Raw genomic sequence first — 18125 nt, forward strand, 5'->3', positions numbered from 1 at the left:
AAGAAAAAGCCAGCTAGGAGCTATTGTGTATTTTATTTCACAGGTGTTGCAACTTGCACAACGTAGAACATATTCACAAAATTTCACAGGTTCTGTTTGGTAATATACAAATCATATTTTGAAAAATATGGGACTCTCATTTTATTTACACCTTAATACCACACAGAATGTTTTTAATGCCAAGTTACAAAATTCAACGTAAGCAATCAGTAGCAACAAATTTACTCAAACCTTATCGCCCCTGCCCCTTTTGGAAACAGTGCTGATTCAGCATTGTGTCACCATGGCAACTGTCCGCACGTGAATGCCAGAGGAGCACTTTCTTCCTCATGTTGCATTCAATGCATAAACTCAGTCCACATACAGACATAGTGAGACAGCTCTTCGCTTGCAGATGATAGTTCATAAAATCTGGTCACCATGATAGAAAAACCACAACATTTTTTGGTTCATCCTCTTGATCACGTGATGGCGGACCTGGTTCCTCCTCAGAATAGAACGAAGAAAGGAAACATCTAAAAGACTTCTCTTCTGCTGCGTTCTGGCAAGTCCACCAGGCCCTGAAGTTCCCGTAGACCCTGAAGGACAATGAGACAGACAAAGTCAAGGGTTCCCAATTACCTTCCGGTTTCAGTCTTATCTCACTTAGCCCTAGCCTTCAATTTTAATGCACTGAACAAAAAAAAAAAAAAATTACACTGACACGGTACAGGGACCATAGAATGCTGATTAGTGATATGGTGGGAGGTGGGACTTTACTCAATTTATTGGTGATTGATCATTGCCATCTGCGTCTCAGAATATCCATTCCCTCCTTCATCCTCCCTCATTCAGTTTTATCAAACGTGCAACCTCAAAATTCAAGAAAGTCAGTTTTTCTCTTGCAGATGATGAGTAGGTATTTTAATATACAAAATGTAGAGCCAATTGTATTGATAGAATTACACATTAGAAGGAAAACACATGATGCTCTAATAAAAATAATTTTCAGATTCAGGCAGGATAATTTTACTTGGTGGTGGGTAATACAGCAGACTCAACTATTTCCGACATGATTGTTCTTATGAAAGCTATTCATGTTTTTAGTCTCCGTTTCATGATGATTACGATGATGGTGGTGGTAATGAAACTGACCTCAAGCACCAGGCGGATGTTTGCTTTAATTGTGGCACAGTTGTTGGTCAACTGGTCTGTGAAACTAAAATACACACAAGCAAAATGAACAGGGGCAGCATGTCACGCTGGGAAAAACCATGGACAAACTAGCCAGCACTGCGATTACAAGTGGAAAAATGTTTAAAATATTAACTGGATTTTTATCAGCTACACATTCTGTCTGATTTCCTGTAAACTGTGTGAGTCTTCACTGACGCTGTTAGTTGACTGGTCTTTTTGTCGATGAAGCGAAGAGCTTCATCGTGCTCCATCTCCACAAAGAAGCCAAAGCCCACTAACACGTAGATCTTGGACGAGTCCTCTCTGTGGAGATGAGGACAATTGATTAGGTGGCATATTTTTCTTCCTCAAAACTATTCTTTTGCACAGCATTTGTATTGCTAGTATGAATTTCCAGCCGTTTCAACATTTCTGTGGAATGCTTTTGGAAGAATTAGTTAATTGATTTTTGTCGAAGTACCAGTTTAGTACTGGTATTTAAAGGGAACCCTTGACTTAAAGACTTGAAGGTTCTAAAAAGCCACAATTGTTGTCTTTTACTAAAATGTATTATTAGAAACACATTATTGCAATTGACTTAAGAATCTATTTATATTAGCACATGTTTTGACCTAAGAGGGGCACCACGTTTTACACGCGCAATGCACGCTGAGGGTGATGACACGGCTGGGCTGGGAGAATAGCTGTGCTAGCTCGCAAGCGAAGCTAGTATGACGACTGGCATGATTTTGTCACATTCTGCTGCTGGTCAGATTGTTTTGTTACAGAGCTGTGGGATGAGTTCCCAATGTCGTACCTGAATTTAATTCCAGCTCATCAGCAGTGTCTTTAAACCGATCCTAGGCGGCTTGCCGAGATGTTGACTTACTGCCATTTGACAGTTTGTATTCTCCATCCCTTCATTGCTCTTTGTATTCTGTTTTTGTTTTTTTTCATTTGTCCGCCGCCCTGGTTTTTGGAATCATCTACTATGTGCAGGTATTTGAGTGCCTTATTTGTTTTTGCCTAGCTTTTACGGCCTCCCACTGCAGTTTTCCCAGTTTTTTTTTTTTTTTAATCCCGACCTGTCACGGACACTTTTTTTTTCTCCCTCCCTCCCGCCGCGTGTTTTTTGTGTGTTTTTGTGTGTGTTTAATAAACCCTTGTACGCAATCCCTCTACGATTGTTGTCTGCTTTGTGGTCAAGCCTTGCTTCTGCATTTGCGGACTGTTTGTTGCTTTTCATCTGAGGACTTGAGTTAGTGATTACAGCTAATGGATCAATAAACAATACACACACGATCGATGTACAAAAAATATAACATGGTCCTTGTGGTGTTCGTTAATGTTGCTAAACAGTGTGGTCTTGAATGCTCCCTTAATGCAGCGCCAGTGCGGAGTTTAATAAAAAGAGAATCACGTTTGCTAACAATGTGTCTCACATGATTTAGGTACATCGTTTTTGTGCCAGTGAAAGCTATACAGACCCCTTCAAGAAATAAAAGAGGTGTCATTCAATTAGTCGTCAGTTGACATACCATCACAAATGTTATGAAAATATTTTATTAAGGTTGAAAAGTTACCTGGTGTTGCTTTAAGAGGGGTTTTAATATCAAATTATTGTAACTCATACTAACATTTATCTTTTAAAAACTACATCTTTCTATCCGTGGTACCCTTTAAGGTACCTATCACACTAAAATCCCAATTTTTGTATCCTGGCATCACTAATGGAGATGCAAAGCTACACTAAATGCAGAATTATTATTAGTAGTAGTGCTGTATATGAGGGACATGTACAAGCTTACACTTGAGCCTGAGCATAGAAGTTACATCCCAGGTCAACGTCTGCCTTGAGGCATTGAGAGTCTGTGCCCTATATGCGCACACACAAAAACACATGTATGTCACACTTGATGTCTGAGAAGATGTGTGTACGTGCGTGCATATACCTGCAGAGCTTGCAAGGTGTTCTTGAGCTGCAGGTAATGCGATATTTGTTCATAAACAGCATCTCGTTGCTCCATTACTCTCCTGAAAAATAGCACACAATAAGTGTTAAATAGACAGTGTCTCAAAATTACAACTAAGCAGCCAACAACTCTGTCCACCATCTTTCACCAGTGTTAAGTTTATTCTTGTCTTGGTGATGAAATCGCACATGCAGTTTGACCGCTAATCGGCCTTTGTCAGGTGACGTAACGCTTGCCAAAGCTGCAGTGCATTGTGGGTTAAATCGCCATTTTGGGTGCATCGCTCACTTGTTGAAAACAACTGAGCAGTGAGAATAGTCTTTGCTTTCATCATTGTCTTTGATAAAATGGGACACTCGTGTTGTGTGAAAGGCTGCCATACTAAATCACACGACAAAAATTACAGCAAAGTTGACCACCACGTAAGATTTTTTGGTTTCCCCACTTGGAAAACAGGTTATGGACGTCAGGATGAGGAACTAACGAAGAGGCGTCGGATGACCTGGCCTGGGTCGCAGTGGTTTTCTTGATAATTTGTTACCTGGGGACATTGTCTTGGCTGACAGAGGTTTTGACATACAGGAATGTGTGGGCATGTTGTGTGCAGAGGTCAAACTCCCAGCATTTACAAAAGGCAGCTGTCAGTTAGCAGCTAGAGATGTGGAGGAAACTCGGAAAATAGCACATTTGAGAATCCATGGTGAAAAGTTCATCGGAAATGTTTGTCAGAAGTATATGATCTTAACAGGAACCAAATCCATAAACATGATTCTTCCATGTGAAGGTGAAGAAGCCACAATGTTGGATAGTAATAATATGTCTGTGCAAGCAAAGTTTTATATGTTTATAGATGACCTAAACCTGTTTAATAAAGTATGTCAATGACAATTTTGAAGTCTTCTCGAGTCTTTGCCACTACATCAAGAACTGGTGTTAGTTTTGATAATGAAAAGTAGTTTTATTAATTACATTCAAACGATGTTGTGGAGATAAACACTTTATAGGAAATACGATGTTTGCTAACAAAACAGGAAGCATGACAGTTTTCCTTTTTTTTAAAGATATGTTTTACTAAAATTCTCAAAACAGTAGCAGCACAATGGTTAACGGAAAATAGCAATACAAGGAAATATAAAATATGTGCATACTAAGTAAAATAACACTAGTTGTAGAATAATGTGTTCAAGTAAATTTGTCCCACTTCACATGACAAGTCCTGCATTGAGAGAAATGCACGTATTTGCATGGCAATGTCAACACTGAAACAGTATATTGTGCAATATACATGAATTTGCATGACATTATGACAGTTCCTTAACCTGTTTTAGTCATGAGATGTTTAAGATGATATTCAAGCTACAATTCAATTTCAACAATGTTGAAGTAAGCGCTGTATCATGTTTCTGAGAGGAGCAACGAGAGTGACGGCTGTGTTTTCGCAGTCCTGCGGTCGAAATGAGAAGAGATCCTGCACCCAGCCATTCGTGAAATGTCCGTGAGCTTCGAGACATTTATAGTTTTTAAAATGTAAGCGCTGATACCATAAACGAGGGAGTTTTTTATATCCAGCGATGAAGTTGGAGGCGTCGGAGCTACTCCTGTTCTGGTTTGTTTACATCCGTGGTACACTCAAAATGGCGCATGGAGGCGTGTCCGCTAGTTTAGGGAAGGGGCCTGACACGACCGATAGGTTAAAAACAAAAAACAAAAAAACTATAAGGCTGTGCGGTGTTGGAAATGGATGGATGGATAGATATTCTTACATTATATTTTGACAAAAACATATCAAACATGAGATCAAGTCAACAGTTAACCGTTTCAAATTGTGAAGCATTTAGGTGAATAAATGGTCTATGCCGAGAATGCGCGCCCGATATGCAGCTTAAAGGCGCTAGGAAAACCTGTTGCTTTCAAATATGTGCAGTAGTGTGTGTAAGTACCAATTACAATACTGCAACTATCAAACGAGTTATGAAATGGACAACCACAGCGTTCAGTCACTTACTGTAAATCTTTCTTTAGTACTTCGTCAATAAATTTTTCATACTGCAGCACTTTCAAATCCACTGAATAAGAATTGGTGTCGGAATCAGCTGGAGGCGACATGACCACTTGTTTTCTGTATTGTATTCTACTGACGGCACACGAATTTGACGTCACGGCGAGGAAGCGCGCTGCGTTGTGACGTCTCTGTTGTGCGACTTTTCGTTGGCGGTCAAGAAGGGAAAAAAACGCAAAGAATTTCCTGTAAGTCCGTTCATGTTGTTGATTTCTTTTAGCCTAACCTAAATGAATGGAAATATTTGCGTGAAAGTTTACAGTTAGTTTTTTTTTTTATCTTGTACTCTAGTTAGCGACTCACATATTAGCTGACCATCACTCGTTGTTCGTTAATTAAAAATTAATATACATCTACGTATCTAAATCTTAATATTGGATTTGATTTCTAGTAGTGGCATCTGAGGTTTCCCAATGGTCTGTAGTTGGCCCTAAGCGTTTTGTTGACATTATCAGTGAGTTTGTCCCCATATAGCAAATTCTTTTGGTTAAACTACTTGCTTATAGTAGTCGTTTTAAGTGACTCAAGCCACTGTGAATTAGGGGTAGTTTATCAGTGGTCTAAAATGAGTTATAGCATTAGTTGAGTGACAGCAGCGTTCATAGAGAAGCAGAATGCCTAGCTTTCCTTTCTTTTTTTGTTGTTTTTTTTTTTTTTACTTAATTGTACAAAAATGTCCCTTACTCTCTGTCATATTGTGTTTGATTTGTTTATGTTATACTAAAAGATTATTAATGCCTTAGTAGACTTCAATCCTTCAGTTGTTCTTTGAAAAAGTGTGGAAAGTTTGTTGTTATCAGACGAGTCCATAATTCAAGTTGTTACAGGAAATCATGGATGTCTTGTCCTAAAAGTAAAAGGGACATGTGGGTTGTTATCAACACAAAGTTCAAAGCCAACATCTAGGGCTGGGGCATTTATAATTTGCAAATCCAATAAAAGCACCTTTAATGTTGAAAGATACATACGCTACAGGTTTAGGCAAAAATATGCTGCCATCCAAGCAATATGTTTTTCAGAAATCAGCAGGGACACTTCACATTACCACAACATAGCTTCGTAGTAGAAGAGTGGGCCGCCAGCAGACCAGGCCCATCTCTCGTTAAAAATGTGTGATGCATTATGAAGCACAAAATATGACAGTCTGAGCAACCTCTACATGAAAGAAAAATGGTTGAGAATTCCACCTATACATCTTCAACAATTAGTGTCCTCTGTGATGGATTACGTCTAGGGGTGCACGATATCCATTTTTTTGAAACTGATACTGATATTGATAACTTCCTGCTCCTTAAGGCCGATACCAATACGATAACCGATAATATATATATAGTTTTGAAATGTATATTCACCTGAGTTTTTGAACACCTGGAGGTCAAAAATACTAGTGGTGGATTCAGTATAGATTTAACTTTGACCTAACCAAATTTTTCATGATGACATGAACATTGTTAAAATGAACAAAACAAGAACAGTTTTGACTTCTAATAAAGTGCCTATATTTATTTTTTCAAATATATATAATTTGAGTCAATCACAATCAGTCAGTCAGCCAGTGTCATTGAAGATGAGTTCCGCTGAACAATGAGCACTGAAATAGAACAAACATACATCTAACAGGTATTGTGCTTTGTCAGCAGATAAAACATTTGGTTCAACAGGAGAGGAGACTGTTGTGGTAGTGGTCCGTGAAACAACTTTCCTAACCTGGCAATTATAGGACAGCAAGCCTATCAATATCCAAAACGCCTCTCAATAACTTGTAAACATAACATTCTAAAATACAAACATTTGCTAATTGCTATAGTAATGTTTATCACTCAGTGATGGCAAAATACAGCCTCTAGAACAGTAACAAAACTTTGCATACTGGCAGAAAAGGAGTGGAAACAAACAAACACATCCCAATCCGCCGACACCGTGCCAAAAATATTATTCTGCATATTATCGAGGCTATTAGTAATGTTATCGGATTTATTGGGATGATGTCATAATTCCTATTTTCGGACCGATAATTATCTTGCACCTGTAATTACTTCATCTCGGCAGAGCCAGTGACCACTAAGGACTAGGGATTTTTTTTTCTTTCTTGAGGCTTCTGAAAGGAGCTAATATTGGGATCTTAGTGTGGCCTGGTGAGTGGGAGTTGTAATTTCAGTAAAGACGAAAGACCAAAGGCACATTTTAGTTTGAAAATTGTCAGTTAGTGAGCCGGCATGTGGAGTGACTTAGTGCGAGTTGGGGTTAATAGCAGCTCTTGTACAAGTATTTGTTAACTAATAGGGTGTTATACTGTGTTCAGTGGAGTCTGAGATGTCATCTGGAGCTGATCATCCTCCAACATCATGCGGACCAAAGTCAGTACGGCGGTCTCCTCGTCTCTCCCCTCAGGTAGCTCAAGTGAACGTTGGTCTGCACAGTGTTTCATTCAAGAGTGTAAAATATGGGTGACATATTAACATGTCATACACTGAGTGTTCTTGAGTAACACTCATCTTTGTTAATTTTTTACAAGTTATTTTGATTGTTAGCACATTGAACACAACAGATATGTGTGTCTATGTGCTCATGTGTGCAGGGAGGCGTGGGTCAAGGAGAGCAGCAGAGGAAAAAAGGTGGAGGTTTGCAGGAGGCAAAGAAGAAAGGGAAAATGCTAAGGAACCGAGAGGAACAGAATGAGGAGTTGCATGTCCAACTCCAGCAGATGGTGAGTGGAACAAATTGCATCACAGCCAAACCTTTTCTTCACTGTGAATAAGAATACCTGAAGGGCCCATATAATGTTATTTGATTTTGATATATGTGTGTGTTTGGGTGTGCTTAACTAGGACCTGTCCAACAGTTCGCCTGTCACTGGTACAGGTTTGGTCTATTCAGAGACTTTCACTCTTCATCAGAACCTGTGGGATTCCAAGTAAGATCACCTGACATGATTATGCACTGTACAAATGTATGTATGTCACATGATCAGAGGTGAGTAGTTATGCCCACAGGTCACTGCGATCCCTTTAGGTGCCCTTAAAATGAAAAGCCAGATTGTTGCTCCCATCCTTCCCAGATATTACCCGAATAAGCATGCATATGCTAATTCAATAATAACACATTTTCAAACAGTAATGACCGTGCCCCCTAAAAAATGAAGGGAAAATACTCAATAGAATATCTCAGAATTAAACTATTTGAAAATGCTCAACAATGCATTTAAGACACAAGAGATATTTCCCCTTGACACACTGCTGAATGTTCTGTTAATGCTAGGTGTGAAATGAACAATCAATATCATAACCTGAGCTCTCTTCAACACCTTTACTTCGATTTGGTAAGTAAATACTGTGGTAAGCGATGTGGAGAAGAATGACAGACTGGCTTTTGTTTTTAACATTTGCTGTTCTTGTGCCCCATACACCACACGACACAAAAAAACCCCCAGCACACTTTATTGAACAGAACACACGACATAACAACAGCAATCACTACCTCACACTCAGTCGTGGTTGCCACTACTACCCATCATCCATTGTGGTGGCACAGATACAGTGCCTTGCAAAAGTATTCGGCCCCCTTGAATCTTGCAACCTTTCGCCATATTTCAGGCTTCAAACATAAAGATATGAAATTTAATTTTTTTGTCAAGAATCAACAACAAGTGGGACACAATCGTGAAGTGGAACAACATTTATTGGATAATTTAAACTTTTTTAACAAATAAAAAACTGAAAAGTGGGGCGTGCAATATTATTCGGCCCCTTTACTTTCAGTGCAGCAAACTCCCTCCAGAAGTTCAGTGAGGATGTCTGAATGATGTTGTCCTAAATGACCGATGATGATAAATAGAATCCACTTGTGTGTAATCAAGTCTCCGTATAAATGCACCTGCTCTGTGATAGTCTCAGGGTTCTGTTTAAAGTGCAGAGAGCATTATGAAAACCAAGGAACACACCAGGCAGGTCCGAGATACTGTTGTGGAGAAGTTTAAAGCCGGATTTGGATACAAAAAGATTTCCCAAGCTTTAAACATCTCAAGGAGCACTGTGCAAGCCATCATATTGAAATGGAAGGAGCATCAGACCACTGCAAATCTACCAAGACCCGGCCGTCCTTCCAAACTTCCTTCTCAAACAAGGAGAAAACTGATCAGAGATGCAGCCAAGAGGCCCATGATCACTCTGGATGAACTGCAGAGATCTACAGCTGAGGTGGGAGAGTCTGTCCATAGGACAACAATCAGTCGTACACTGCACAAATCTGGCCTTTATGGAAGAGTGGCAAGAAGAAAGCCATTTCTCAAAGATATCCATAAAAAGTCTCGTTTAAAGTTTGCCACAAGCCACCTGGGAGACACACCAAACATGTGGAAGAAGGCGCTCTGGTCAGATGAAACCAAAATTGAACTTTTTGGCCACAATGCAAAACGATATGTTTGGCGTAAAAGCAACACAGCTCATCACCCTGAACACACCATCCCCACTGTCAAACATGGTGGTGGCAGCATCATGGTTTGGGCCTGCTTTTCTTCAGCAGGGACAGGGAAGATGGTTAAAATTGACGGGAAGATGGATGCAGCCAAATACAGGAACATTCTGGAAGAAAACCTATTGGTATCTGCACAAGACCTGAGACTGGGACGGAGATTTATCTTCCAACAGGACAATGATCCAAAACGTAAAGCCAAATCTACAATGGAGTGGTTCAAAAATAAACGTATCCAGGTGTTAGAATGGCCAAGTCAAAGTCCAGACCTGAATCCAATCGAGAATCTGTGGAAAGAGCTGAAGACTGCTGTTCACAAACACTCTCCATTCAACCTCACTGAGCTCGAGCTGTTTTGCAAGGAAGAATGGGCAAGAATGTCAGTCTCTCGATGTGCAAAACTGATAGAAACATACCCCAAGCGACTTGCAGCTGTAATTGGAGCAAAAGGTGGCGCTACAAAGTATTAACGCAAGGGGGCCGAATAATATTGCACGCCCCACTTTTCAGTTTTTTATTTGTTAAAAAAGTTTAAATTATCCAATAAATTTTGTTCCATTTCACGATTGTGTCCCACTTGTTGTTGATTCTTGACAAAAAATTAAAATTTTATATCTTTATGTTTGATGCCTGAAATGTGGCGAAAGGTTGCAAGGTTCAAGGGGGCCGAATACTTTTGCAAGGCACTGTAAATAAGAGTCCCTACAATATTTTACTCTATTATAAACTGTCGCGTTGCCTTCGACCAGTACTTCTCAAATAGTGGGCGGGGGGCGCAGAGCGATGCCGGGGGTGGCGCATGTGACTTAGGGGAACATACTTTTTTGCCATACTAGAATAAAGTGTAATGGCACATCCACTCAGTGGGTGGCAGTGGCACACTCATTTTCAGAGTGTGCGCAGTATTTTTTAACCAAATAAGAGCGCACTGCAAAAGAGATATGAAGAGCTCTGCGCTGTTTTCGGGCCAGGTGTTGTGCCGAAAAATAGCCGTCCCCCGGCAGCCGAGAATGCGCCGTTTTCGGGCAGTTTGGCTTTGACACTGTTTACTGTGTAGCGGACAGCGGGAAGCCAAATCGATCAAGACGTCGCTTAAAAAACATTAGACCCCAATCTCATTGATAAGCTGCTTGATTGTTTTTGAGCGAAAACGTGCTGAATATTGGCAACAATCGTCCCGCTTTGTCAGTGTTACATCAGTAAACCAGCATGCACTTTGTAGCATGCATACTGCCTGCAGCAAAAATAAAAACTGTCCCTCTGTCCAATGACACTGTCGTTTTTGAGCTATTCATTTTTGTTTTTTCGGTGAAGTTGTTTGGCATATTGTTACCATGAGTTAATGTTGCTTATCAATTTAAATTTATTATTATATATTATGAAATTTTATTTTTTAGTATCAAATTGTCAAAAAAGTACCTTGAGTTTATTTTTACAGTTTGGATGTGACTTCTTTTTTTAATCCAGGCAAATTGATGCGCTTTGTTTTACAAACAAATGTTACTATGTTACTTTTTTTAATAGAAAAAAAGGACACAATGTTAGGCAGGGGTGTACTTATAATTTTATAGAACAATGATACTATGTACAGTGGCGGCAGAGTTGGGGGGGGGCGGGCGAAACATTTACATCTTCCTGGGGGGGCGTAACAGAAAATAATTGAGAAGCACTGCCTTAGACATAGTCAAATATTTACTTACCAAATCAATGTGAAGTAAATAAGTGATGGTGCAGAAGAGAGCTCTGGTTGACAGCGCGATTCACCGTGGACGTGTGCAGGAATGTTTTGGTGTCAGAAAAGCGGCAATAGACAAGTCAGATCTGTGCATGTCTGAAAGAACGCCAAAGAACACGGGGTACAAAAACAATTTTTTTCTAAATTGACTTAACTGATATACAAGCTAGGCATGTTTTCCAGCCCCAAATTAATACTTCCTTATGAAAAAGTAGTGTTCACAACAGCTTCAAAAAATTGAGTTTGGTTCCCTTTTCATATTACACCGTATTTTTTGGACATTAAGTCGCAGTGTTTTTTCATAGGTTGGCTGGGGGTGCGACTTATACTCTGGAGTAGAGCTGAAACGAGTACTCGAGCAACTCGAGTAACTCGAGTTTAAAAACTGATCCGAGTAATTTTATTCACCTCGAGTAATCGTTTATTTTGACAGCTCTAAGCATCACGTTTTGCTCGGACCACTTTTAATGCGGGACAACGCGCTGTCACGTGCGGAGAGGAAGAAGGGGGAAAAAAAAAAACTTACTGCAGCCGACAGCCGCCACAAACGACGCCGACGTTGCTAAATACTAGCCCGCACGATGCTACGTTGGTACAGGTAGCGTCTCATGCGTCTCATAGAGATCACATGTATGTTGAACTAGATGCTAAATGACAGACTCGGCCGCGTCTGGGCAGCTTTAGTGAACAGCCGCCATCTTAAAGCAGTACAGCGCTAAGCACTAATAAAGAGCGCTAAGCGCTAATAAATAAGATTAATGTTACTGTTCTGAAGTAACGTTAGCCCTGCGGAGGGCTAGGTTTCTATTAATTATGACCACTGTCGGTGCTTGGCTAACGTGTCTTACATACAGGCTTTAACATAACATAACATAGCATTGTGGAGTGATGAGGGTGTAAAAAAAAACTTAATCATGCTAACTATCAATTTTAGCTCAGTAGTCATTGCTGGATAAAACACCAAGTAGCACTGGTGCTAATGTGCTCCAATACAGCCTGTATCACACATTTATTTTGAACACTGCAAAAACTCAAAATCCTATCAGGACTTGCAGTTTAGACTAACTTAAAACTTAACTAGAACTTAAAAATGGCTTGACACAAAGAGAAATTCAATTGAAAGACGTGGGAAAAAATCCAAACTTTTAAGTGATGTGTGTTATCAAGCATAACGGCATTTTTAGGTAAGATATATATAATTTTTTTTGTAATAAGATCTAAAGTTTTTTGAGTGAAAGCAGTGAATTAGTCTTTTTTTTTTCTTCTTTTTTTTTGTAGTTCTAGTTCCATCTGAGATGCAATTGTTGGCTGTTTTCAACAATATACATCGAAAATAAAGACATTGATTGACTGAAAATGGTTCAAAATTAGATGAAATGTCTTGTTTTCTCATGTATATTTATAATTGCTCTTCACCTAAAAATATATTTGTTTTATCCGATTACTCGATTAATCGATAGAATTTTCAGTCGATTACTCGATTACTAAAATATTCGATAGCTGCAGCCCTACTCTGGAGCGACTTATGTGTGAAATTATTAAGACATTATTATATCATTTAACATGTTATTTTAGTGTTTTGGAGTGACACTGATGGTTTGGTAAACTTGTTAGCATGTTCTTTATGCTATAGTTATCTGAATAACTCTTAATTAGCCATGTTACGTTAACATACCGGCCACGTTCACATTTCGTTTTTCATGCATTATGTAATATTATCATACTGTACACTTATTTAGCATGTTGTTATCTATTGTATTTTTATTTTAAATTGCCTTTCAAGATGACATATCTGTTCTATGTGTTGGATTTTATCAAGTAAATTTCCCCCAAAACTGCGACTTATACACCGGTGCGACTTATATATGTTTTTTTCCTCTTCATTGGGCATTTTATGGCTGGTGCGACTTTAACTCAGGTGCAACTTATAGTACGAAAAATACGGTAGTTGTGTATTAGCATTTACAAAGTACCTGAGTGGTAATCGAACACGTGTCGCCTGTATAACAGGTAAAGTCCTCCGCCATTTGATCATTTGGCCTGACACCCAGCAATTTGAGCCAGACGTTTTTTTTTTTCCCCACAAGCAAACCATTTCATTCGAAAACTGCTTAAACAATATAAACTCGTTCTTCTGCTGTCCAGGATGCACCCTCTTACCAATTGTGATGAACATGTGTGTCATAGTTGCCAAATAAAGCCAGACAGCCAGACAAATTTTGACTTGAAATGGTGCCCTTTGACCACATGGGGCACCGATGCGCAGAGCATTACTTGTTGATGCACAACACAACAGGTGTACTAAGCATACCCATTCGTCAGAACACCGGCTGCCTCAAACGTCTTTACACGCACACATTCATTCCAGCGTGCGCTTCGTTCATGGAGCAAGTGCCTAACAAATTAGACCATTATTGAAACATGCGGCGCGTTTGAAGTCCGCTTCTCTGTTAACTTTAATCAGCAAGTGCCGCAGAGGAACAAAGAGCTGGGAGAGGGAGGGAACGACAGTAACACTATAGGCTATCAGCTCGGGATAGGGAAAGCATGAAGCAAAGAAAAAAAATTGTGGATTAAAAAAAATTCAATAAAATTAACCATCGTGCGTCCTTGCGATGGGACTATTGCGCATGCGCACATCGCAATGGCGATGTTTAAACAATATATCGTTCAGACTTAGCGGGTACTGTATTATTCTAAAGTGAAAAGTATTTGAGTACAATTAGTGGCCACTCTTCCTAACGCTGCGCTTTTCTGCATGTTTTTCACATGAAGAAATTATGCCCTTTCTGAACCATTTGGACAAAATCCAAGAAAATTTGCAGGCAAAATAACAACATTTACACACAAATTGGAACTTTGATACACACTATATGTAACCTGACTAATGATCGGTCTCGGTGTTCAGTCATGCAGAAAGCCCAGACAGACTGAGGTTCATCATGGAGGAGCTAGAAAGACAAGAGCTTTTGTCTCGCTGCGTTCGAGTGCAGGTGTGAGCGCCGCTTGACCGTTTCCTGACTTCATACAAAAGCAGGAGAATCAGATGTGTGTGTGTGTTTCAGCCCAGAGCAGCCACTGATGAAGAGCTGCTTTTTGTTCACACGTAAGTTCAAAATTACATGAAACCTGAACATGAAATAACCATTTCATTTTTTACATCTTTTATCAACTTCGGTTCCATGTGTGTTCATGTCCTTCTCATAGGAAGAACTACATTGACCTGATAAAGTCCACTCAGCAAATGTCTGAAACAGAGCTGCATCAACTTTCTGACAAATATGATTCCATATTTATCCATCCAGTAAGAACACACTCACACAGAAGCACACACATACACATTACTGTCTGTTACGTACGTTCGTGTCTGTGTGTTTTACAGGAGACCTTCCATGTGTCGATACTAGCGGTGGGTTCAGTGCTACAGCTCGTTGACCAGGTTTTGACATCTAAACTTAGGAACGGCTTTGCTGTTGTCAGGTTCGTCAGACAGCTGTTAATGATGGAGTCAGGTGTCTCAATAATAAACAAATACCTGTATGTTTGTTTGTATCAGGCCTCCTGGTCATCATGCTCAATCAAACGAGGCCAACGGGTTTTGTATTTTCAACAATGTGGCCGTTGCAGCTCGTTATGCTCAGAAAAAACACAGTGTTAAAAGGTTTGTCGCTTATGTGAAAAATTAAGACATTTTGGACATTAGAACTCATCAAGTTAAGTGTATGTGAATGTTTGTCAGAATTTTGATCGTGGATTGGGATGTTCATCATGGTCAAGGGATCCAGTATGTTTTCCAGGAAGATCCCAGGTGACGCCTCTCATGGTTAAACAACACAAAAATGTGGCATTACCAAAAGTGCTGAGCTGTTTAACTGTCTTTAAACGTGTATGCGTGAGTCAGCGTGTTGTACATGAGCGTACACAGGTTTGAGCATGGTGCATTCTGGCCTCACCTACCTGAGTCTCACAGTACTTTTGTCGGCTGCCCCCCTGCCGAAGGAAGGAACATCAACCTGGCATGGAGCACGGTCAGTCAAATATCCTCTAATGCAGCTTCTGAATCTTTATTGAGTCAAGGCAAGAATCCAAAAAATCTAATGTAGTAAAAATGGTTTAAATGTTTTAGTAAGTAATTCTGATGTACAGTATGAATGACAACTGTGAATTGTACCTTCTGTCACCCAATTGAAGAGTTTGGCTTCTTTTCAGGCAGGAAAAAGCGACGCAGACTACGTGTGTGCTTTCCAGCAATTGCTACTTCCTGTTGCCTACGAGGTAACTCCCACTGCCCTCTCTGCAATTTCTCTTTGATGTCACACCTTTAAATTAAAACATTGTTTCCCCGTGTTTGTGTATGTTTGTTTCCTAAGTTTCAGCCAGAGCTTGTACTGGTCTCAGCAGGTTTTGATGCTGTATTGGGGGATCCCAAGGTACAACAGGGCTCGTTAGAGCTCACTTATGTGAAGATATCACTACCTCATTTTATATTTCTTGTACTAGCTCTATTATAATTAATACTACTACAGGGTGACCCAAAAAAATGTTTACACTGCCGTAATACAACTTAAATGCCATGTTTATTCAGTTTAGAATTAGAATTGAATCACAAATTATACATTATTGTAAAGAACACGTACAGTACACTCTATTTTTCAATGTGTCCTCCCTTAAGTGTCACAACAGCCTCCAGGCGCCTGCGGAATGCTTGACAGGTCTTCTTTATGTAGGATGCTGTCATCTTTTCCCAAGATCTAACAATGGACCTCTCCAAGGCTGCCACAGAAGTTTGTGGCTTCTTACAGGCACTGTCCTCCACAGTTGCCCATATGCTATAATCCAGGGGATTGAGATCTAGACTCTGGGGTGGCCACATATAACCTTGTCAATCAACTTTTTGGTCCGCACAAATCGTCACTTCCAGACCCAGGTTTTCGTGAGGCTGTTCCAGTATCTTTCAGCTTCTTTTTAACTTTGTAGACTGCACATCTGGATATTCTCAGATTTGCTGCAATCTCAGTAGGTGCCAGACCGGCACGCAGCAATTCAGGTACAGCTAAAGTTTTCTTCATTTTCAGCAGAAGCACAGGAATTGTAGAGTTGTAGAGACGAGAGATTACCAGCTGCATTGAGTGACCTTAATGTATCACTTAACCATGACAACCTATTTAAATATGTTTCAATGGCTTTTAAACAAGCAGTCAACTGAGTGTAAACTTTTTTTTGGGTCACCCTGTAGATACTGTTCTTATATAATTTTACATCCTCAAATAAAACAAAAATTTTTTTTATGACAGCAGTTTTTGAAAGAATTTCTTTTTTCAAATTTTCATTTGTCAAAAAATAGCATTGTTATGTTTCCAGGGCGAGATGTGCGTGAGTCCTAAATGTTTCCAGACACTCACGCACATGCTGATGTCTTTGGCAGAAGGTCGACTCATTCTGGCACTCGAGGTAAAAAAAGAATTAATAATAATAAAACATTCGAACATTCATATATATAAACTAGGGCTGTCAAAATTATCGCGTTAACGGGTGGTAATTAATTTTTAAAATTAATCACGTTAAAATATTTGACGCGATTAACGCACATGCCTTTCTCAAACAGATTAAAATGACAGCAGTGTAATGTCCGCTTGTTACTTGTTTTTTGGGTGTTTGGCGCCCTCTGCTGGCGCTTGGGCCCAAATGATTTTATGAGTTTCAGCACAGTGCGTGAGCATGGTGTAATTATTGACATCAACAATGGCGAGCTAGTAGTTTATTTTTTGATTGAAAATTTTTCACATTTTAATCAAACGAAAACATTAAGAGGGGTTTTAATAGAAAATGTCTATAATTTGTACTAACATTTATCTTTAAAGAACTACAAGTCTTTCTATCCATGGATCGCTTTAAGAGAATGTTAATAATGTTAATGCCATCTTGTTGATTTATCGTTATAATAAACAAACACAATATTTATGTACCGTATGTTGAATGTATATATCCGTCTTTGGTCTTATCTTTCCATTCCAATAATAATTTACGGAAAAATATGGCATAATTTATAGATGTTTTGAATTGTGATTAATTATGATTAATTAATTTTTAAGCTGTAATTAACTCGATTAAAAATTTTAATCGTTTGACAGCCCTAATATAAACATAACGAGAAAGCTGCCTTTTTCTGAAATTCCAGTATTTCTCAAGATATAATTAATGTCAAAATGATTAGCTAAGCCTAATTGCTTTGACGTACCGCATTATTAGGAATATAAGTCGCAGTTTTTTTCAAAGGTTGGCTGGGGATGCGAATTACGTGTGAAATTATTAACACATTATTATATCATTTCACATGTTATTTTGGTGTTTTGGAGCGACACTGATGGTTTGGTAAACTTCTTAGCATGTTCTTTATGCTATAGTTATCTGAATAACTCTTAATAGCTATGTTACGTTAACATACCGGCCACGTTCCCATTTTGTTGTTCATGCATCATGTAACATTATCAAACTGTACACTTATTCAGCATGTTGTTTTCTATTGTATTTTTATTTTAAATTCCCTTTCAAGATTACATATCTGTTCTATGTGCTGAATTTTATCAAGTAAATATCCCCCCAAAATGCGACTAATACTCCAGTGCAACTTATATGTTTTTTTTCCCTCTTCATTGCGCATTATTGGGCTGGTGCGACTTATACTTAGGTGCGACGTATAGTCCGAAAAATACGGTACCTGTGTTTGTTTGTT

General features: G+C 39.2%; 2 protein-coding genes across 2 annotated transcripts in view; one reads left to right on the forward strand and one right to left on the reverse strand.

Moving 5' to 3' along the window:
• On the reverse strand, positions 1–5305 carry uxt (ubiquitously-expressed, prefoldin-like chaperone). Its single transcript, XM_057829423.1, has 6 exons — positions 5134–5305; positions 3108–3189; positions 2964–3031; positions 1372–1479; positions 1135–1198; positions 1–578 (listed from the first exon to the last, which is right to left on the reverse strand). Exons 1-6 carry the CDS (start codon positions 5232–5234, stop codon positions 516–518), a joined length of 486 nt encoding a protein of 161 aa, XP_057685406.1. The 5' UTR covers positions 5235–5305; the 3' UTR covers positions 1–515.
• The window catches only part of hdac6 (histone deacetylase 6), a 24651-nt gene continuing 11823 nt past the window's right edge, over positions 5298–18125 (forward strand). Inside the window, exons 1-14 of the mRNA XM_057829418.1 lie at positions 5298–5375; positions 7490–7578; positions 7766–7894; positions 8016–8101; positions 14301–14385; positions 14458–14498; positions 14600–14696; positions 14775–14872; positions 14949–15053; positions 15132–15200; positions 15294–15420; positions 15602–15667; positions 15763–15822; positions 16754–16843. Coding sequence (XP_057685401.1) covers positions 7501–7578; positions 7766–7894; positions 8016–8101; positions 14301–14385; positions 14458–14498; positions 14600–14696; positions 14775–14872; positions 14949–15053; positions 15132–15200; positions 15294–15420; positions 15602–15667; positions 15763–15822; positions 16754–16843 — 1131 coding nt within the window. The 5' untranslated portion in view covers positions 5298–5375; positions 7490–7500. The remainder of the gene's footprint in view (positions 5376–7489; positions 7579–7765; positions 7895–8015; positions 8102–14300; positions 14386–14457; positions 14499–14599; positions 14697–14774; positions 14873–14948; positions 15054–15131; positions 15201–15293; positions 15421–15601; positions 15668–15762; positions 15823–16753; positions 16844–18125) is intronic.

The sequence above is a fragment of the Corythoichthys intestinalis genome, chromosome 2, assembly GCF_030265065.1.
Source record: "Corythoichthys intestinalis isolate RoL2023-P3 chromosome 2, ASM3026506v1, whole genome shotgun sequence".
NCBI lineage: Eukaryota > Metazoa > Chordata > Actinopteri > Syngnathiformes > Syngnathidae > Corythoichthys > Corythoichthys intestinalis.